The following is a 23,705-nucleotide window of genomic DNA, read 5'->3' as shown; positions in this document are numbered from 1 at the left end:
GTTTCATAATAGCAAGACTACCATTCCCAATCTTCCCCACTGCACATTTAAAACACAATACATTTTTAATTGTACATCACGATAGGCAAAGAGCGGTTGAGCATTTTAACATATCAACATTTCATGTTGAAACTGAACTCCAAGAAATGCTGTGTTTGTTTAGATTCCTTGAATGGCAAGGGAATAAAACAATGTTAAATGATTGTCTTGTGTATACAGTCAATACATGGAAAAAGACATTTCACACAATTAAATCTGTCATCAATCCAAACGTTAGTTTGGATTCAAGATTGCCACATGACTCACAGTTCTGTTGGAATTGGAGTGCCCTCACTTTCCTCTGACCTGAGAACCAGTGCACCCAACCAGTTACTTTGGGATCTACTATCGAGAAATCTCAACCAGAATGTGACTTCTTGTATCCATATACACCAAGAATTTTCAGTGATAAAAAAAAGCATGTTAACAGGCAGAAAACATACTAGGGTAAAGCATGAACCTTTGTCTTCATATGCTTATCTGCATACCAGCCATACCAACAGCAAAATATTCCACAATTTCTCCTTTAGAAGAACGAACATACGGAAGAAACACAGCATGAGTCTATACATTCAAAATGTTGCCGAAAAATGATGGTTCACTTATAACATAAATCAATCTACCTACTGATTATCAATCTGCAGCTTTGGAATTCTTTATCCAGTTGTCATTTTACAAACTGCAAGATGATACAAAATTTTGATCTATGACAGGTAATTAGTTTGAGTTTCAATACACACTCTTGTTTCATATCACGGAAAACTTCTGTTATGAATAATGTGCAGCCCCTCTCTTTCATTTTTTTTTCCAGGCAACAACATAAAGACATACAGAAAACGAAGTACAAATTTTTCTGTTGTTCACTCCTTCCCACCAAGAACCAGCAGTTGTTATCCCTGTGTTTCCAGTGCAATGATAATCCACCTTCTTGGAACTATGTATGCACAGAGAACCACTATATTAGTGGAGATTCATCATTTCTCTGAAAACTAACTTCTTTACTGTGTGCTTAACAGTATCTGTTCAACAATGATCTATAAAAATATTCTTTTATCAACACCAACAACGTATAAACTTTTCTTGAGATGAATGACAATGTGCACTGTTAAACTTGAAATATTAACGGGGAAAAAAATAGGAAACATGTAACACATGTAAAGGAAAAATATTTAGTATGCAATAAGGACATCTTTTAAAACTTTCATTACGAAATTTACTTTTTTCCTTTGTAACTCTGTTAGATATATATATATATGTATATATTTATATAAATTTACTATATATAAACTCAATATGAGCCCTAATAGTTGCCATGATTATGAGCTTCACTGAAGTAGGAAACAACAAATGTTCTAAACATATGCACTTATTACATATGTCTTAGGCATAACAAACAAAGTAGCAACTTCATCCCTTGACAAAATTATATGTTCACATTTAATTACATCATTTAAAATGAACAAATCACTAAAACTATCTAGCACTGTCACTGTACTGGGATGTAAAAATGTTAAATAGTATGTACATATATCCTCAGATCCTCTCTAGATTAAAAACTCAGAAAAACAAATCAACATTAATACTGACAATGAGATGTGTTGCACAAGTGCAAACATTCGTAAGGTGTCTCAGTCGTTTGGTACCGGATAAATTACATACGACATAAGCAAATAATGTAACTTCACACAAAGAAGCAATTTTACAAAGAAAAGTATTTTGCCGTTATTAAAACAACCTATTCTCACAAAATGGCCCCATGAAATATAGAAAATAACAACTGTTCTATTGTTAATTAATTACTAATACGCAGTTCAATTATTTACATGTTTATGTACAACATACTAGACTTCTATTTATTTACATGAAAACTGCTGAACTGAACGTGCAATCTGTTCTTTATATCCACAGAGTTAGAAACTGTGAACAGTCACTGCAGATGCACCACATATTCAGTTTATGAAAACTATAAATATAGTTCTAGCATACCTTCATTACAAACTTTTTGGACTTGATAAACAACAAAACAGAGTTCACTTATTTCATAACATTTTTTTTCTCTCTGTTCAGTTCACAAAGCACCACAGTGGCACTATCAAGCCATGAAAGATGACAACTGTGAGCCAAATCCATAGGCACTTACAGGTAACAATCAAAATTCACACACACACACACACACACACACACACACACACAAATATATATATTTACACTACGTAGCACAGCACAAAGTTCTCCTTGAAATTTTACAGGCTGAAACAGCCTAGGCACAATTGCACTTAGGAGGCATTACCAGTGATACAGCTCTTGTACAGCTGACATTTAAGTGTCTCAAGCAAGTGATGAACATTGCATATTTCTGAGAGGAACAATATCTGTAAATAGCATAAGCAAATGTCTACCACAATTTCAGAACAGAGTCAGCATCTGAAAGAGTGGCTAGTGGGTCAGCGGCTGTTATTTTCAGTATGCGCTGTTATAGAAGTATACAGAAACAGCACTTTTATTTTATCATTTGTGTGCTTTATGGTGTCCAGTGCAAGGATATTTCTTGTTCTACTAATCAACTTATTAGAGGAAGAAACCAACTGTGGAACAGGCTGATGCTACACTTATTCTGACACTACTCAGTTCAAATATAAAAATATAACTGACAATGAAAGAAACAACTGCTTCTTTTGTATAAAAACATTGTTACAAACTTTTCATAATTACATGAGGGAATAACAATCCTAAGCGTGTGTGATAAAGCCTCCATCATCAAAAATATATTGTGAGTTACATAAGACTGGAATTTATTTTAGGGTTTAAGAATTCCGGCGGAGATCTTATTCAGCAAAAAAACACGTATTCACACCAAATAAATAAGATGATTGAGTAATAGAGTAAGATACGAAAAACTTTTTCATTCAATTAATTTCCTTATGTGATGACTACTGAGACTGTAGACTCTTCAGTAACTGTGCTGACACAAGAACATAAACACTAATAATCGGAACACATGAGAATAGCAGATTGTTTGGAAATAATTTGCAAGATAGGGTTTCTTGAATTTAAAGGCTTCCGCAAATCACAAAAACCACTTGCATCGAAGTTTCTTATTCCTGCAGCACACAGAACCTCTTGGGTGGACAGTGAAAGTAATTCAGCAAAGTATTACTGTTATTGCAGCAGCACTCTCTCTCTTGAACCTCTATGTCATGATACAAGCAAAATTATATGAAGAAAGTTAATTGAAGTATTGTTTCTGTTATGTCAGAGAGGATACTATTCTGGCTAAGGCTCATCTGCACTGAAAGGAAACTTCTGACTACCTCAAAGAAATAATAACATTCTGAAATTCCAAAAAATAGCTAGTAAATAACTGCAAATTTGCATAATAAGTGTTGTTATATCACTGACAATTATTATTCATTCAGTAATATAAAATGCATGGTTATAAGGAAGATGTCCATTACTTGCATAAAAGCCTTAAATGTCAAATGTACAGTAACTCACGTTAAAGAAAATTACAACAGTGCCAATCTGAACACAATTTTGTCAAATAATCTCTCTTAGCAAATAGGATTTACAATTTTTCTATACTCCCAGGCGTGTTTCTGTATACGTGCATCAGCAATAACACACATGAATTAAGCAAAGAGCCAGATCTATAAAAAACAGTAACAAATAACATTTTAAATGCTTCAGGTACAGTGAAATTATCTGGCTCTTAAATTTAATCACAATAAACACTGCACATTTTTGTAAGACAGATGAGTCATCGGCACAAGATTAAAAAATCTGTATAAATCTAATTACTGATCAATCCATGGAAATTTAAAACAAAAAATTAAAAATATTTAACACATACGAGTGTTAAGCCAGTTTTGATGCAATATTAAAAGTAGGGTAGCCATATTGAACTGATTAGCTTAATTTGGGCAATCAGTTAAAGTTAACATACCACATATAATTTCACTATCAATTTACAGTAATCTCAACAACAAATAAAAAATAATAATAATACATGGTAACTTAAGGGTAAGACTTAGATTCCTCTGTAGAACAGACTATCCTATACTTTACAGAAACAACACATACATATGACTCATTTTCCCCTATTTCGTTTTTTTTCTTTTTCATTTTTTTTGTTTCAATAAGACACTGGACTTACTACACTAGTCTCAAGTCATTTAAAATTGTACATCAATTATAAAACAGGCAAATCAGTAAGATACAAGACTGTAAAAGAAACAGGAGCTTCAATCTATTGTGCACTATTGTTTGAGGCAATGTCTTTAACAATATAAAAATACAAAATTTAATGTATTAGCAATATTCTGCTACAAATCTGGAAGATTTTCAGTATCTTAAATGACAGTATAGTACACCAAGTTTCACATTAGCACATTACTAAAGAGCAGTGCACTAGTCAATTTAAAGCAATAAATTTAACAAGAAAAGTATTTTTTTCTGAACACAGAAAAAAAGATATGAAAATTTTGGTGTTTAAGGCTGCCTTTGTACTGAAAGTAACAATTAGACTTCATGTAAAAGTTAGTACATTCATTCATCAGTTTAAAGGAAGATTTCATTACACATTAAGTTCGCCTGGGAGTGGGATGCCGTGCACTTTGTCACTTTTATCATAAGATACTCAACAAATAACCCATCCATGACTCTTCTTACGTTTATTTACACAAAGTATAAGTTCAGCATTTCACGCTTAGTAAGAAAGACTTGCCTGTTTTAAATCAAGACATTTGATTTCACCCAACATTGCACACTTTTTTCACAGTGTCATTATCTCATAAAAGCTCTGAGAAGAATAGGGATCAGGACACCAGTAGAAGTTTTAGATTCACAGCACTTACGCCAATGACAATCATGGCTATCGCAACACTCAAGAAGTGAGAACAACAATCACTTGAGGAAAGATTTATACAGAAGAGTACTTCGGCAAGTCTCCTTCTCCTGTTCCAGCAGGAAAAGCAGGTCTCTGAGGTTCACCCGTTTCAACCTTGGCCTCATTGGTAGCTGAAACATTAGCATCAATATACATATATTACACACTCAAAAAATTTGAAGTAAATGATTTCATATTAATGTACATGAGTACAATGAGACACGAGGTAAAATGAGAATAACTATGATTCACAAGTACTACAAAGCTCTCTCACAGGAAAATATGAGACAGTTAATAATGACATCACGATTGTCACAATTGTTACCTCCACATTTCCCTCAATTAACAAACTGTTCCTTCACATCTCAGAATGTGTATATCAAACAATCCCTCCTTCTAGTCAAGTTACATCTTTGAAATAGTCTCCATTCACAGTGATACCACGTGAAACACCAATATTTGAGAACCACTTCTGAATAATTAAACAAACTGATAAACAAGTTCTTCATAGAAAACTTTTCAAAAGCAGGTTATGTTGGTTTGTGGCAGGTTACAAAGAAACAAATCAACTTACATTTCTAAAGCAAAATTATAGGTGGAAAACAGGGTGGGTCAGTTGAGGAGGAGGATAAGGGACTATTATCTGTGAATATAGATGCATCCATAATTTTTGTATGACACTGTACATCAATGTAATCAGGGTTAAATGCGAAGTCACTTTTCTCTTACACAATTCTTTAATATGAAGCATAAAATTCTGTAGTCATATTTATGCACATTATCACTGTATGATGTATGATGTATGTGTGGTGAGCAGTTTTATTGAGAGGAGAGAACAGGTTTTCAAAATTTCTGTTTTAGTTATTTTTCATGTGACAAACGGTACTGCCTCTTTGGTAAGACAGTGGCTGAGCCTAGGTCGGCACAGTACTGGATGTTTGCGCAATGAGCATTGTCCCATGGTAATACTACTGAATAAGAATGCTATGTTGAGTACCGCTGATGGAGGGATACCCACTGAAGCACCCTCTGCCCACCAATAAGAGTAATGGGTGGCAGCCACGTGGGGTACGCTGGACAGGTTGGTGAGAGTGCATCTGTACTCAGAATGCTCTCTTGCCTGCCAGCCCAGTCTGCGGCTGGACATGTCTGCTAGTTCTTCCCTTTAGGGGTGCAATATCTCTCAATTTAACTGTGCCAGCCTCCTGTTACTGTAGCAAGTTTGAGTAGTGTATCCCTTAGGCATAGACTTCTGGAGAAATAAAATGTCCACTTGTGAATGGAAACATCTTTTCTTCCAAAGGTTTTCTCCTGACACCATTCATTTTCACATCCTGACCAAGTTCAGCAGATACAGTAAAACACTTGTACAGGGGAGGAAAATAAAACTGTATTATGAAAACACACATATAAACTCCTATGTTGAGGATGCTTTTTGAAGCATGCTTTCCTGTAATATTTTGTGGGCTAAGATTTTTACTCTGTACTTAGGTGGCTATCTAATAAACATCTTTCATATACTCTTTGTCTTTGCAATAATCTCCTAATACTATAAACTAGTAATCAGCAAGGTACTTCATATTTTTGTTGTTTTACAAAGTTTATAATAGTGATCCAGCTGTCTTTTCTCATTTTCATTATTGTTAATATCCACAGTTAGTTCAAAGTTACAATAAATTTAGGCATAAAGTTTTCTGCAATTACTTCTGTAACTACACTCTTGACATATACTGCTACAACAAAGGAGAAAAAAACCGAAAGTCAAATTGGTTTCAATGGTAATTTCAGCAGATACTCCATTTTTTTGTGTATAAAGCCTCTGCAGTCAAAAAGTGTGATACATTAGCCCGCATGAATGGATATTTAGCTTATTTCCTATGCCTCTTTACACAAATACCACGGAAGTCAGATTTTGGTAATAAAAAATCAAAATTTTTAATTAACGGCAATGAAAGCAAGCTTTCAACAATCAATCTGTTACTAACTGACTTCTAAAACAGCTTCTGCAGCTACATATACATACACCATAAGGCACTGTACAGTGTATAGCAGATGGTACTTTGTACCAGTGTTAGCCATTCACATACTATTCCATTTTCAAATGAATCAAGGTGGGAAAATGACTGTGTGTATCTCTTTATGTATTAATCTCTCTTTTTCCATTTAAGTACTCTGGAGATATCTTCACAATTTCCAATGTGCTATAGAAACCTGTTATGATCCTAGCAGTGGTCTTCAAACTGCTTCAATGTCTGTTGTTAGATCTACTTTACAAGACTTAAAAACTGGAGAAGTACTCAGGTATAGTGTGTACTAGCATCTTGTATGCACTTTCCCTGAATCCTCCCAAAAATCCTGTCTTCCATGCACCTGGTCCATTAATTAGTGGTTTCACTTTTCCACTCAATTTCATACTTTAGTTTCGTTATTTACATGTTCCATGGATCATAACAGTGACCTTGCGCTATGATGTGACCCCCCTCCTCCATCTCTCTCTCTCTGTAGTATTACTCCAAGGTATTTAAACAATGTGAGGCTGTAAGTCAATTACGTTTCCCTGTAGCTATACAGCAACAATACTCTATTGCAAGGAACAACATTCTGTATTCCACCTTTGTGCCTGCTGTAAACACCAGACTGATTAACAAGAGACAGGATGGAAGGTTTGGGTCTGTTCATTAATTATACATAGGATGAGCACTTCCTATGATGTTCTGATATATCTACTGACATGATATAAATTAAAATGGTTACATGTTTTGTATTGTAGTGCTTCGAGAATTTTCACATAAATTCTGGAACCACTCGACCTTCTGACGCCTCGAACACGTGTATTTTAAAGATAAGTATTAGAGAAAGACTATTTACTGCGCAACACGTCGGTGTGTGCAAGATTGACGTTTATCATGGGAAGACAGGAGCTGCATCAGACGAGCGGAACTGACAAGTGTTTGCCACAAGTGCCACAGGCGCTGTAGGAGTGGACACGGAGTAATTAAATGCTACTCTTTGCTGTGTTAGTGAATGAGATTGTTGAAAAAAAAAACATAAAAGAAAAATGAACATTTGAATATAGAGTTTTAACTTACTTCATATCTTAGCTCTGAACGATGCGAGATGCAGGGGACGTCTATAAATTATTTGGTTGTTAAAACCAAGCAATTGTGATTTAAGTTTAATTGTATCTAATGGGTGTCGTCGTAGTTGACTTACAAGAATTTGTATGTTTATGTGAAACTTGTGGAGATGAAAATACACCTGAACTGAAGTGAAAGTATGAGGTTACCGAGTTATTTCTAGTGAGAGAGTGAGTGAGTGAGAGAGAGAGAGAGAGAGAGAGAGAGAGAGAGAATTTGTTAGTTCCTCTAACCAGCATTATTTCTTCGGAGAACAAGTTTTGGAGATCGACGTATAGCCAGAGAAGAGGGTCAGCTAAAAGTTTCATGTAAGTCAAGTGTAGTAAGAGAAGTGTGAAGTTCGCAATCCATCTTTGCACCATTTCTCTTGTTGCCGATACCGTTAAGAGTATGTAGCCCTTTTTTATGGATGTGAGCACTACTTGTTGAGTCCATGCCACACTGAGTTTCTGCACTACACTGGGCAAAATGAGCTCCAACACAATACTAGGAGGTATCCCATGACTTTATGAGTACATGCCACATTGCGTTGCATTACGCCAGGCAAAATGAGCTCTGATATAATGCTAGGAGGTATCCCATGACTTTTGTCATCTTAGTGTATGTGCAATTAATTTAAAATTAATTGCTTAGTGTTCAGATAAAAATGCATCAGTCAGAATGCAGCTCCACAGACAATGCTCTACTTGGGCACAGAATGATTTAATTATTTAATTGCTCTTCATAACCAGCTGGAAATCCCTGACTGCTGTCAGGTGACTGGAAGCTTCTTCAAATGGGTGTGTTGGGCAAAATACAGAGAGAGAGAGAGAGAGAGAGAGAGAGAGAGAGAGAGAGAGAAATACCAGTGTGCCTCAAGTACCATCCTCTCCTACAGACACTTCTCATCTGTATAAAGTACATAATCTACCACCACTTGGCCATTTGACTGTGAACACTGCGCCAGTAGTAGGACTAGGGAAACTGTGAAGGGAGGCAGGGATCAGGGAAAGCAGAGGATATTACATCCAGCCCCCTCACCAACAAGTTTGATGTGCTGTCTTCCATTGAACCTGAGCCAGTGAGGCTTATTTCACCTGTTGGAAACTTTGCTGTGACATGTGTCAAGAGAAAGCAAATGTAAAAGGGCAGGGGCCTGCTAATCATTGGTAGTTCAAAGATTTGGTAATCGAAGGCTGACTAAACAAATTTAAGAGGCTGTTCTCGTTGCCATTAAGTGAATAAGAAGCATCCAAGTGCAGATTGTGGTGTACACTGGAATAAATGATGAAACTGGTCCAAGTTCACATTTGGAAAATTCCAGCAACTGGAAAAAAGGGTTGATATAACCAGATTTGCACATGGAGTTTCACAGAAGCTCATCATCTGCAGCAATGCCTCTAGATTGGGGCTCCCCTGGTTCTGGGACAAGTAGAAGGCTTGAAAAAAAGAATCTGAAGGTTCCACGAAAAGCTAGGCTGTGACTTCCTAAATGTATGCTATAGGGTTATGATTTGTTGAGTACCCTTACGTGGGTCAGGGTTGCACTAAAAATCAGAGGATGTTAGTCAGGTGGCCGATTGTGTGTGGCATGTGCAAAAGACTTTTAAAGATTAAAATTGTAAGGAGTACTTGGCAAGCGAAAGCTCAGAGTTTGAAGCAATCCTAAAAGGCAGTGGAGCTTACATAAATACTGGGCACCGAAAGCAAGCTAAAACCTGATATTGAAAGCAGTGATATTTTGTGATAAATTAAAGTGTATATTAAAAGGATAGGGTAATGGGAAATGGATGCGGAGTATCTATTGCAGTAGTAGACAAGACACTCGAATCTACCAAGATAAAAATTGAAGCTACATGTGAGATTGCTCGCATAACACACAGTATCAACATCAAGCATAAAAGTGTAATTGGATCAGTACACTGATCACCAGACTTAACACAAATGTAACGGTAAACAGTAGAGAAAACCAAGGTTTGTCAGTAGGTATGTGCTCCAGTCACACTGTAACACTGCAAAAGACTTTACTCATTCAATAACTGATTGGGTTAATTACAGTTTTGCAAGTTGTGGACATGACAATACATCATGTGAAACATCCCTCAGTGCCTTTTTAGCTCACTCATAAGAGAGATATATTAGACTTACTGTCAACAAATAGACCTGACTTATTTGAGGATGACCATCCTGAAACTGGTACCGGTGACTATGATGTAATTTATCAACAATGATTACTAAAGTACAAAGGGTAGTTAGAACACATTGGCAGATTTACATGTTCAATATGCTAGGTAAAGAGGCAAATCTGGAAGAATAGTTGACTGTGCACTGATAGACATGTATCTAAAAGAACAGTTCACGATGGAAGGGAACATCCATGGAAAGCAGCTAGCGTAAAGAAATGTCTAAAGCATACGGCTACAGAGAGAGATGTTGAATGGAATGATTCTGACTTTCGAGACGGCAACAACTGAAGACTTTGATTACTCTTGCAGTAGAATCTTATCGAAAGATTTCTCTCAAAAACTCAAAAAAATTCCAATCATATATAAAGGTGGCACCAAAGTTAGTTTTGGTACATTCATGGATGACAGGAACTGAATTTTCAAGCAGCAAAACAAAAGTAGGTATGCTGAATTTCATTTAAAAATGTTCATCTACAAAGGAAGATATAGAAGTACCGCCTATATTACTACTCGCACTACTTTGAAAATGAACGATATAGGAAAAAATAAAAATCATTTAATTAAACAAGGCTCCAGTGCCCCATGAAATCCCTGTCACACTCTACAGGATGCTCCAAGAGGAATGGTCAATATTCAGGTACACAAAAGGAACGCTCATTTGAAGCACAAAAGGAACGCTCATTTGAAGCACAAAAGGAACACTCATTTGAAACAATTAACTTCATATGGACATATGCTCTATTCTGAATGGTTTCCAAGATAGAACACAGCTGCTTCTAGACTAGTGGCACACACATACGTCTTTTACCCACCCAACCTCTTTGACATATTATTGTAGCACCTCCTACCTCATTGCTTTCAACCTCTTTGCTCAGGATGTATTTCTGCCATTAAATTACCCCATTCAATGTGCAGTTGCCCATGGCAGATTATGAGTGTAGTACTGCTGGGATTGAGAGTGTATCAGAAGCATCACTTAACTGTGTCTGTGCAAGTGCTGGCTGAAATGCCACACGCATGTACACTAATGAAGAATATGCATATGTGGGGGATGTTTACACCTTAAGTGAAGGTAGTGCTCCTGCCGCTGTTGAAGAATAATGTTGGGCTTTCCGACATGTCGAACTACTGATTGTTGAGGTTTTCCAGTTTTCAGCACATGTCTGAAATAGGTATTCTTCCAATTTCCCATTTTTCTTCTGAAAGATAATCCAACAACCTGTGCAGGAAAAGCACCACATTGCTGAAATGTGTGCAGCGTAGTCCCACTACCAGCATACAGCTACTTTCTGCACATATCAATGTCCCACAAATATGTGTATGGTGAACATTACACTTGGAAAACTTGTACCCATTACACATGTGTGTCCACGATCTCCATGTTGGCGACAATGCCATGTGACTTGAATTTTGTCACTGGTTAAAACTATTGTCATTTGCTTCCATTAACACTATTCATGGATGAAGCCACATTTACATGGAATGGAATCAACAAGATACATAATAATCATTTGTGAGTACAGAAAAATTCATGACTGGTAAGGTTGATAGGTCCAGTCATTTTAGAAGAGCACATAAAGGGACAGAATTACTTAAATTTTTTGGCAAATTCGTTTGTTGAATTCTTCAAGGACATTCCTTTGGCCATGCAGGCTGCAATGTACTTCCAGCTGCTCCACATTTTATCAGACATTTGAAGGAATATCTCGACCGCTCTTCGCCTAATCACTGGATTGGTCATGGTAGTATCTAACACCACTGGATTTTTTTGAATGAAGTCTGACGGGTACAAATGAAAGTTGAATATGTGAAATGAACTGCTTGGTCACATTACTGACATTGCTGCCCTCATTACGGACTGTGCAGAGCCTCTCAGACAAGCAACACAATATATTCTCCCACGAGTGCCCAAGTGCACTGAAGTTGATTGTGGGATATTCGAATTTGTATGTGAAATGTTCAACAGCTGTAATGTGACGTGGATGATACTGCTTACTGAATATGTTACAAATGTGAATTTTTCAATTGATATTTTCTAAACTGCATACGGTAATACTGACTAACTGTTGTACCTGTGTAAAACTGACACTGTACTGAATAATAAAGAAAATAAACAACAACAACAATGTACATTATGTTGTTCTATCTTGGAAACCATTTGGAATAGGCCACATGCCCATATGAAATTTTTTGCTTCAAATGAATGTTCCCATCATATCCCTGAATGGTGACCATTCCCCTTGAGACATCCTGTATACATTCTCAGCATGTGTTGGATCCCATTTTAATAACAATATACTGCAGATTCCTTTAACAAGAAAACCGTCTCCAGTGGTTGGAAAGCACAGGCCACACCCTAGTAAAGAAGGGTATAAAAACATGTTCCATCTGTTGTAGAATCCTAGACCATATTCTGAACTTGTACATAATTACATCTTTCATGCCATCCAGCATGAATTCTGAAAATACTGATCAAGTGAAACTCAATTTGTGCTTTTCTCATGTTGCATCCTGAAAGAATATGGTGGATGCTGTACTTCTTGACTTCTGAAAAGCATTAACAAAGCTGTTAACAAAAGGACAATTGTATGAGACATCAAACACAATTTGTGACTGGATTGAGGGTTTCTTGGTGTAGAGGATGCAGCAGTTACTTTGGATGGAGAGTCACTGATAGAAATTAGTTGGGACCCTTGTGGTTCATATTGTACATTAATGATGTGACAGACAATAGCAACCTCAGATTTTTACAGATGTGTCATGAATTACTATCTGACAAAGCTGCATCACCATCCAGCCAAAACTTTATAAGCATAGATAAAGAAGGTGGCAGACTTCATTTCATTGGCAGGACACTGGGAAAATGTAGTTGTCTACAATGAACACTGTTTAAAAATCACTTGTTTGTCCATCTTAGAATATTACTCAACATAAAATAGAGTTAATGAGGAAGACATTCAGATAGATGGACAGCAAAAATGGTCACAGGTCTGTTTGACTTGCAGGAGTGCCATGGAAATACTGAAAAACGTGAATTGGTATATGCTTTAAGACAGACACCAATTACCATGCAAATGGTTACTTGCATAGTTTCAAGCATCAATATTAAGTAAAAAATCTAATGATATTCTTCATCGCTCTACACATCAGTCCTGTAGGGATCATGAAGATGACATCAGACTAATTACAGAACACACAGAGCAATTTAAGCAGTTATTTTTCCCACACTCCATTCATTATTAATACAGGAAGAAACCCTAACATGTGATGCCATGCACTTCACAATAGTTTAGGTATGTCTGTGGATGTAGATGTAGTAGCTCCTCACAGGGCTGAGTGCATTCTATCTCAAGCATCCTACCACTCTTCTTCTAAACTCTGCAAGCCTCCTTTCGGTGTTCATGGGAAGAACAACTGTCAGCAAACCTCCATAGGAGCTGTAATTTCTCTGATTTTCTCACTGTCACTTCATGAGGCATATATGGGAGGAAGTAATATGTTTCTTGTCTCTTCTACCAACAAACATTCCAGAGATGTAGTAGTAAACTTAACACAATGCCTCCCTACTACTGTTGACACTTGCAGTTTCCTGGGCATCTCCATATGCTCTCACAGTTATTGAATTATTGCATGATAAAAAGTTTCTCTTTGTTGGCTCTTATCTATTAACACAATCTGGTAGGGGTCCCAGATTGATAAATAATACAAAAGAACCAGTATAACAAGTGTTTTGTGAGCCACTTCTTTTGTGGATGATGTCCATTTCCTTCACACTTTTCCAAAGATCTCAGGTAGGTACCTGCTCTTTATAATGGGATTTTATCCAGGCAATCATGGAGCATTGTAGTTGGTGACACAGCCACAAATCAATTGCATATTGCGATACAACATCTATTCCTGTTATATTTCGCAACTTTGAGAACGCATATTTTTTCTATGTGAAATCATTGGATAAAATTCATGTCTGGGGACCTATACTTTTTATGTCATGTTATTTTCTATCTTCTATTTTGAAAAAAAAATTCAAATACTGATTACTCAAACCAAAGAAAATGTAAATATATTTCAATGCACTTATTGGTGTGAATCATACTCCGTGAGCTGTCATCTGTGGTTTATGTTTACACTGCTGCAGGCAGTAACAGTGGAGAGTCAGTGTTATGCTGTGGAAGACTGTAATCGAAACGTAACCTGTCTCCACTGTAGCAAAGTGGGATATATTGCTAATGTACCAAGAAATGCCGAAAAGTTATTTTTTGACTAGTTGAAAGAGAAGAATACTTATTTTAACCAGGTGTTTCATTTTGAAGAAATAACATTTAATACTTTTTTACGTTATTTTGGGAGCACAGCAACTTTGTGTATAGAAGAAGAGTAATATACTATCATTAAACACTTACAATACCCAGGTAACCTTTTGGCAAGATTATAACCCAATTAAATAAAAGAACAATGAGCTACAATAACAACAACAGTAACTGCAGCATCACACAAAAAGGTGAATATTGTTTTAATTATGAACACTTTGTGATGAATGGTGTTAACAAAATTTGTTCTAAGTTCCTCGTTCAGCAACCAACTGAAACAATTCAATGTCAAGTAAACTCTCCCAGACATAATTGTAACTGAACTTTATTTTGTCAGTTATTTAACAATACATGGATTACAGGTGGACAGGGTCCCATTAGATCTTCCAACTTTTATGAAGTCATTGCACTTTAGGTCACTCTGGGCAGTTACTTTTAGCAATTTTACAGTTGTTACCCAAATAATTGGGGTGAAAGGAAAGGAAACAGGATGGGAAAGAGGTGGGAAGGAAATAATGACTTCCAGTTGCACAATGTATCACAGCAATGCGATGGCAAGAATTGAAAATTTGTGCTGGACCAGAACTACAACCTGAATGCTCCTGTTCTCTGGAACAGTTTGACCTTGGCCATCCAGACACATTTTCCAGCAGACCAAAAATTCCAGCTCCTTTCTCGACATACTGCAAAGACCCCTGCCCATTAACCCACCTCTCGCAGGTTTCTTATTCCCGTCGGGGTTTGGACATTGGTTGTGCATCCACAACGAAACTTTTTCATGAAACAGCTACTGTGCCCAGTGACTTTTCATCAGCAATGTAATCAAACTGAAATGGATCCAGCCCCCCCCCCATCCAAAACACACACACACACACACACACACACACACACACACACACACACTACTCAGCTAGGGAGGCTAACCTTGATACGCAAAAATAAGAAACTTTCACTTAGGACAGGTCCCATTTGCCCCCTCACAATATTTCCCCAATTCTGGTGGTTATTAGCCCTTTCTCCAACACTTATGGTGATGAATGCTAGAACATGGACTCAATACTGCCAATACACACACACACACAAATGTACATACAGTATATTTGCTTTCAGAACTTTTAGTTCCAAAAGCTAGGAAAGCGTACATATTGACATTCTCCTGAAAGTAAGTGCTGGCCAATAAGTTTAAGATTATGTTTATCCCTTGTTATGCCTACGATTCATACAGATTATATGTACCTTTACTGTCTGGTATCTATGTCTAAACTGTATAAAACTATCACAGATTGAATGAAACCTGTATAAATAGTAATAGTTACCTTCATGCCAAATTTGATAGGCTGGATAGTTTCACACAATGGAGCAGGGCATACCCCTCTCTCTCTCTCTCTCTCTCTCTCTCTCTCTCACACACACAAAACATGCATCACACAGGATTTATCCAAATGGGACAGAACCCAGGGAGTGGGTACATGATACAGTGACCAGCGGAAGACAATTAATCACTGGCATTGCGTGAAGATGGCAAAAAGTTAGCTTGCCAAAACATTGCACCATTTGGATGATGCCATCCTTCTGAATACCTGAGTATATTTCACAACCATCACACACCAGGAAAGCCTAAAGTCACAATTTTCTCAATCTCTTCATCACCTGTGGAGTTAGTGGGCATATATACCTGTACTTCTTTGGTGACCCATGGTTTTCTATCGACCTTGGCTGTAATAATCTACTCACAATACTTCAACCACACTCCTATTCCTTGTCAACTGATTTCATATTGCTAATGCTGCACTCACCTGACCAGAAATCTTATTCTCCCTCCCACTGCATTTCACCTTTCTTGTATATATGTATTAATATGCAGTTTTATAGAACATGGTCAACATATGAGAAGCCAGGTTCCAAAAATAGTCTTATACGCTTTTGGTCAAAACTCAGCTAGTAGTGCTTTGTGAATCTACTCCATCTTGTCCATTATTGTGTTAATATACGGTGTTTGGAACACCACGTATTAACAAAATGCTAAGTGCCTGTGACTTTTATGAACATCATATCTACTAGCCTACTGGTTCCAAAATCCCTGTTGTTTCTTCCAAAAACTACCTCACTATCCATCAGCATCAAGTTTATAATAAGAATTAGAGTGCTACTTGAAAGTAAACATGTGCCACATTCATACGGAATGCATAATATTTCATTTATAGAGTTAATACAAATGAAGGATTGTAATGCTGAGAAATTGTCCTTCGACTACCAGACTACCAAAACGTCCTGATCACGCAGCATATTATGCTAGGCTGCTGTATGATAAAATTTTAGTGTCTAACGGCCCCTCAGGACAAGGAAACTATGACAGTCTTTACTTGGCTTGTGGCAGATCACCGAAAAGGATCAACAAAATTTCATCTGCCTGACAACTTTTCAATTTGAGGGTATCATCAATTACATTAAATTGTTCTGCCATGGTTGTCCAGGAAAAAACAAAAATTTTGCAATAATTGGAATGCTTTGCTATTAGTTGTGCAATGAAGCTCCACCAAACATCAAAGAAGTGTGAATAGTCTACCCAATTGTTCGGCCCTCCTTTCTTTCACTGGATCACGTATTCAGATGTGCTGAAAATGCTGTAGACAAGAAAGAAGTCATTTTTTGTACAGAAGAATACTTCTGACTTTTTTTGGAATGAAGGCATCATCAAAAAGTTAGGAAGCGATGCATGTAAAGTAATACACTGGAAAGGACTAGGTAATGCAACACTAAAACCTCTATCACTTTAGCACTTCTAAGTCTCTGATGCAAATGTGTCTACATTTAAAAAAAGGAGGGCAAGACACCTGTTGTAGTAAGAGGAAAATTGTTGTACATGTCTGACATTTCAGTGTATCTATTGATCATCAAAAAGAGACAAGGATTCTTTGGTGGACCCCCAGATGTACTGCTAAATGCAGTGCATGTCAAATCAGAAAAGTTACAGGATGTACACCAACTGCTACCTAAATATTATGCTGCTCAATGGATATATAATGAAAATCTGTCATATTATACAGACATAGTGTATAAAAGGAGCAATTCTGCTTTTGGATCTTCTGAAAGTGAGGAACACCTTCATGAACTAGAAGAAGATGAAGTGAGGATTTAAAGAACAAATGGATTCATTCCTGCAACCTATTAATGTAACACACTCTGATCATTATGTTCAACTCAAAGATTCATTTCTTGTAGTTATTTTCTCATTTCGTCCTCCCCAATCAGCAGTTAATAACTTATTATTTTACATTCTGATGGACCCACAGTATCGTATATGTCAGTATAAGACATTATGAAAATGAATGCTCCAAACCATTTGCAGTAAGGTAATATGTTTTTTAGTAGTTTACACAACAGGCCTGTTTTGGCTTACTGTCATTATACAGTGAGCTGCGAAATAACATTGGTAAGGTTATCTGCACATAAATTGAGGCTGTTTTACTTTTACATCTGCACTGGTATGGAAGTGATGACGATATTGCATCAACAGTAAAGTCTTTCTGTCATGCCTCGATATTTGTAATAGTTCTTGTTATTGCGAAACATAAAAAGATGTTTTTGTCAGATATTTTGGTAGTTCAGTTTTGACAGTTCTTTACTATGATGCTATACATTTTCAAAGTATATATACCTTACACAGATGATGTTACCTATCGTCTTTCTTATTTTCCTTTAATATTTATCTATGGTCCATGTAAGTTTTGTTTATCATCAGACTCTGTCTTTTTGTGTTCTATTATATCAGTAAAATTTTGTAGATAGTATTTACGTTTAAATTCTGTGTATTCATTTAGAATTTTGTTTTGATATTTCCTTGTACGAATATAAATTTCCAGTTCTCTGAGAATGTTCATAATAAGTCCTTTTGGTTGTTTGTGTATTTCTAGCACAGATTCAATTTTCTCCTGTCTGTGGTGTTTCGTTTTCAGGTGTAAATAAAAGGTTGATGGGTTACAATCACTGTTTCTAGTATGTTCTTTAAATTTGGTGTTAAAATTTCATAGAGTTTGACCAATATAGAAATTTTTGCACTCATCACAGCTGATTTTGTATATTGCAGAAGTGGCATATTCTGAGATTTTGGTTGTGCCTGAATATAATTTTGTTGTATGATTGCTGTTTGTATGGAAACCCAGTTGTTTGTGTGTGGATTCAAATAGTGCAGTTATCTTATTTGATGTTCATCCAGGTAAACTGTAGGTAATAAGGTTGTTTTATGTTTTGTTAAGGTTTCTCTGGTAAGATGTATGTCATTATGTATCATGATGAGTTTCACTCTTGTGCGTTTTTTATGTAACTTTGTTACTATATCTGGATCAAAATATTTTTTGTAGGCTATGTAACAGATTGTTTTCAGTTCTTTTTGTATGGCTTGTTGTTCTAGAGATAAATTGATTATTCTACTAATCATGGAGTTTGAAGAAGGCATGTTTTTGTGTTTTAGGTTGGCAAGAGGTGGCATTTAGGATATTATCGGTGGTGGTTGGCTTTCTATACATATCAAATGTGTGGTGGTTGTTGCTAATTGTTAGGTCAAGGTAGTTAATTGAATTGTCCACTATCAATTCCATAGTAAATTTGATATTGGGATGCAGGTTGTTCATTGCTTGATGGATATTATTGATGTCTGTATTGTTTCCATCAATCTATATATAACAGTAGACAATCTTATTTATTAAGTATTGCAAATATTTTTCTCAACACATTAGAAAAAAAATTACCCATTCACAGTGGCCAATACTTTAAAAAGATCATTTAAAATTATAGATTTATTGTTGATAAGTTGATACTGATTGAATAATGTTGATTATAACCATGCTATGAAAACTTTGACAATAATTAAGTAGGTTGTCATGAACATAAAAGGTCCATTATTATTTGGCACCAAATATCCTGCAATCCTTGAGTTGCAGCTCCAAAACCTGCCTTGTTGAGTGTGCAGTTCCAAATATCATCATCTCAAAAATATTATGCCATATTGTCATACTGTTTGAGGTATCAAACATTTTTTTGGTATTGTTAGCTATTTTTTGTCCCAATGGTTATAGCAGATTACTTAAGACAACCTTGCACAAACATTTTTCATTGTTTGTGGGAAACCATAAAAAAATGGATAAGAAGCTTTATGGAACCTGACGCCTTATATGAGTGTAATACTTATAATGTTCATTTAGGGGCCGGTAAATATTTGAATGCCATAAAAAAGAAATGATGGTTCAATTTATGTGTAGTGTATGTTTTTAAGAAGCAAATCGCTGGCAAAAGGTCTCTCTCTCTCTCTCTCTCTCTCTCTCTCTCTCTCTCTCACTCTCACACACACACACACACACACACACACACACACACACACACACCCTATGTGAGTAACTAACTATTGACATAGTTCTATATCAGTTAGTTTTAGTGACACAAAAATGTTGAACCAGAATGAGTTAAGTTTTAAATCAGTTGGTATGTATTTGTGATTTAAATTTGTTAACAATTATGATCCAAATACATAACAAGTCAACTACCTATATCACATCCACTAACCACCATGATTATCTTCAATAAGACAACAGCTGGCCTTTACGGAGCAAAATATTCCTTCCCTGTATGCACTGCCCTTGGTGATGTAACATATGCTGTGATAAGTAGTCACAATACTGCCTCATTAAGACAGATGGATTCCTCTTTATCAAGTTCATACCAAATTTTTCATACCATGTTACTGTAAGTCAGAGTCAAATGTTCTTGGTCTGAACAGAGATAGTGTCAATACCAATGAAATATTGTTTTTGTTATGAGGGTACTTGGTTGTGCAGTGAGTCAACCGTATCTCTGGAAAATTTTACAGACAAGGGTTTTTTAAAGTTGTCGTGCTGTGTGCATTTCATTCAAATGGATACATGGTGACGAATGGACATCAAAAAGCAAATTACAAATTATTATGACAGGCTATGTAACTTTTACTGAATGGTGCACTATACTTCAAAGTGATACAGATACCTGACACTATTTTTTAAAAATAGTCATCAAGTCTCTGTAAACATCGGTCTGAATGTTCTACCAATCATTCAGTTCTGCAATTACAGAAATCTGTTCCTTGGTAATGGAGCCATTGAAGAACCAACCTCTGAACATTCTCACTGTTGGAAAATCTCTTTTCCCCCAGATGTTCTTTCAGCTATCCAAAAGGATGGAAACTGCACGGTGCAAAATCTGGGTCGTTTGGTGGACATTTCCACCAAAATGTTGAAGCAAAGATTGTGCCTTGCGTACCATGTCAAGTGTTGTACAGGAGAACAATGCCTTTGCTTAATTTTCCATGCTTCTTGTTCTTTATTTTGTTGCTCAGCAACGTCAGTGTTGCAAGTAGAAACAGGCATTAATGGTTGTGCCATTGCTATAAAATCTATGTACATAACTCATTCAAAATTGAAGAAAACGGTTGCCATAATCTCTCCTGCTGATGAAGCAACTTTGCAGTTCTTCTGTGGAGGCAAGGAAGTGTGCCTTCATTCCATAATCACTATCTTTGTAGCAGGTGTCAAATGATGGGCTTATGTTTTGTACCCCATAATAATGTGGCTTAGGAAATCATTGCCTTCCATAGAGAATTCCAGAGATGCCATAAACCTTGTGCCTTTGTGTGCACGTAACAGTGACAGTTGGACCCAACTTGAGCATAATTTCCAATACTGCACTTGATCTGGCAGATGGAATGAGCACTGCCTACTGAGATGTGCACTTGCTGAGTAATGTCCGTGATAGTCACACTGTGAAACAGTTCTTTGATTGTCTGGACATTTTTGTCTGTGTTCGACATTGATGGCCTTCCTTCCCCATAAGCATCATCCAGTTCTGTGCAGCTTTGGTCAAACTGCTGGCAAAATCTCACTACTGCCAAACGTGGCACTGCATACAAGTGCGGTTTGGTAAGTCTGGTAAGTTTCCCACAAAGAACGGGACACTTTTCTTGCGTCTTCATGGTTTGTAAGCTTGATTATTACACGGATCACATAACAAATATTTACAGTTCACTGTTCATTATTGATAGCCATCTGAATTGGCCAGTGTGCTGACAATGACTAAAAATGTAGAAAACAGTTTCGTGTTGTTACTGAAACATTTCCATTTGAAGCCTTGTATTGCCACACAAATCGAAACATGTTTGGACAAGCACTGAAGACAAAGCATGCTCCGGCCGTCCAACTGAGGTCATAACAAAGGAAACCACTGACAAAAGGCACAATATGGTAATGCAAGACTGCCAAATAAACATTAGGGAGATTGCTGAGATTGTAGGCATCTCAACTGAGAGTGCAAAATATCCTGCATGAAAAATTGTATATGGAGAAGCTGTGTGCGAGGTGGATGCCACTACTACTCACAGCTGAACAAAGCACATTTGGCATAACATTTCAAAATAATATCTAACGATGTTTATTGCAATCCGCAAGAATTTCTGTGTCGATTTGTGACTGCTGTTGAAACCTGGAGCTATTATTACACACCAGAGTCAAAAATGCAGTCAAAACAAATGACAAAGGCTGGTGAAAGTGCACCGAAGAAGACAATGACCATTTTGTCACCTGGTAAGGTGATGGCCATTGGTTTTTGGAATTCCCAAGGAATAATCCTCGTAAATTACTTGGAAAAAGCACAACCATAACTGGTCCCTATTATGTTTCATTATTGGACTATTTTAAACTAGTGTTGGCTGAAAAAATAACCCTCAAAGGAGACTGTGTCAGTAAAGAAAGTGAGTTGTTTACGAAACAAACATTTTCTCTTGCTTCTTTAACAGACTTATCAAATCACCATTGTATGGTCCATATGCCACCAGAATACCATGGTGAATCTGTGTGCAATTTAGATGTTTTGCGGAACTGTCCCATGTACTTCAACTTTGGAGTACATTTATGGTTGCTGTGTCAATTCATGCACACACTGTCGTGCACCTGTTATCAGTACTGCAGCAGAACTGTGTCTGCAGGAAATCCAGAACATGTACTCTGTTTGAAAAGTGTCACTCTTGGTGCACAATGGTCTTAACATGAGACAACATATGCTATTTACTTTCCGAAGTCCCAATGCACACAGTAGTCACATACATATTTTGTTTTGGACAGTCACTGTCTACAAAAATTCACACAATGCTTCTGCACATTCACTTGCAATAGTTAGAAAACTAGAAGTGGAAATAAAATATGCCACACTTCTCTTGAAAGTGATCCATATGAAGAATGGCTCATTAAATTTGTGGGATGCAGCCACACAAATTCTGCTTCTTCTAATATTTCAGTCACAGATCATTCAGCCATCTTCGGAGTGTGCCAAAAGACTGACACTCAAGCCATTGCTCAGTCCTTTTAAACATGCAGACTGCAATACTGTGCATGCGTCCACAGATACAAAGGTACCAGAGATGTCAATCGGTGGCACAGGAGTGCACGAATTACATTTGTGGCTGCACAGTCGAACCTTGCTGGGATGTCGAGTGTCTCTATGAGCTGCACTGTGGCAATGTCTTTGTGAGTTTATGACAGAACATGTTATATAACCCACTAAAATGCTGGATTTTTTGTGACACAAGTGACGAGTATGAACACTGTGCTCTGCCACAGCCAGTTTCTAAGGTTGTAGGAGCCAGGTGTACCTGCAGTGTTCCGTGCATGTTTCATGGACTGTAAAAGTCTTCTGTCTGATGTGTGGAAAGCCACACTTGAAGGATCTTGTCAACCTCAGCCTTCTGGAGCATCAAATAATGTTTTACGTAACCCAAGAGTACTTTGTGCTTGCTAAGGATCCAACCATTTTTGACGATAGGCTTCCCACATGTCAGAAAATCCATGGATTTTAATCTTTCTGTGTGTTGTTCTGCAATCTTTATGCAAACTTTCGCCTTCATTCATAGTGCCTGAAGTATCTGCTGTGGAGAATACCCGTTGGCTTCAAAAAGGGTGTCCCAAAACAACAACTACAGATGGAAACATCAATAGTCTATAATTATACTGTTGGATGATTGGGGATTGAATACGTTTGAAACAGATAATGTCAGTGGCACGTAAAAGACAGAAAATTTTATGCAAAAAAGTAGCAATAATAAATCTTCATGCAAGATAGGTGCAACAAGTGTTAAAGCTGATCAAAATAAAATGGG

The 23,705-nt window shown here is 36.8% G+C and overlaps 1 protein-coding gene across 2 annotated transcripts in view; it reads right to left on the bottom strand.

Moving 5' to 3' along the window:
• Positions 1 to 1,269: 1,269 nt before the first annotated feature.
• The window catches only part of LOC126253385 (transcription initiation factor TFIID subunit 4), a 202,753-nt gene continuing 180,317 nt past the window's right edge, over positions 1,270 to 23,705 (bottom strand). For both annotated transcript variants that reach the window (XM_049954690.1, XM_049954682.1), the window contains one exon: positions 1,270 to 5,055. In XM_049954690.1, the coding sequence (XP_049810647.1) occupies positions 4,942 to 5,055 (114 nt within the window). In that variant the 3' untranslated portion in view covers positions 1,270 to 4,941. The remainder of the gene's footprint in view (positions 5,056 to 23,705) is intronic.

This window comes from Schistocerca nitens, chromosome 1 (genome assembly GCF_023898315.1).
Source record: "Schistocerca nitens isolate TAMUIC-IGC-003100 chromosome 1, iqSchNite1.1, whole genome shotgun sequence".
NCBI lineage: Eukaryota > Metazoa > Arthropoda > Insecta > Orthoptera > Acrididae > Schistocerca > Schistocerca nitens.
Note: the sequence above shows the minus strand (reverse complement) of the source record. Positions and strands in the feature narration are given on the sequence as shown.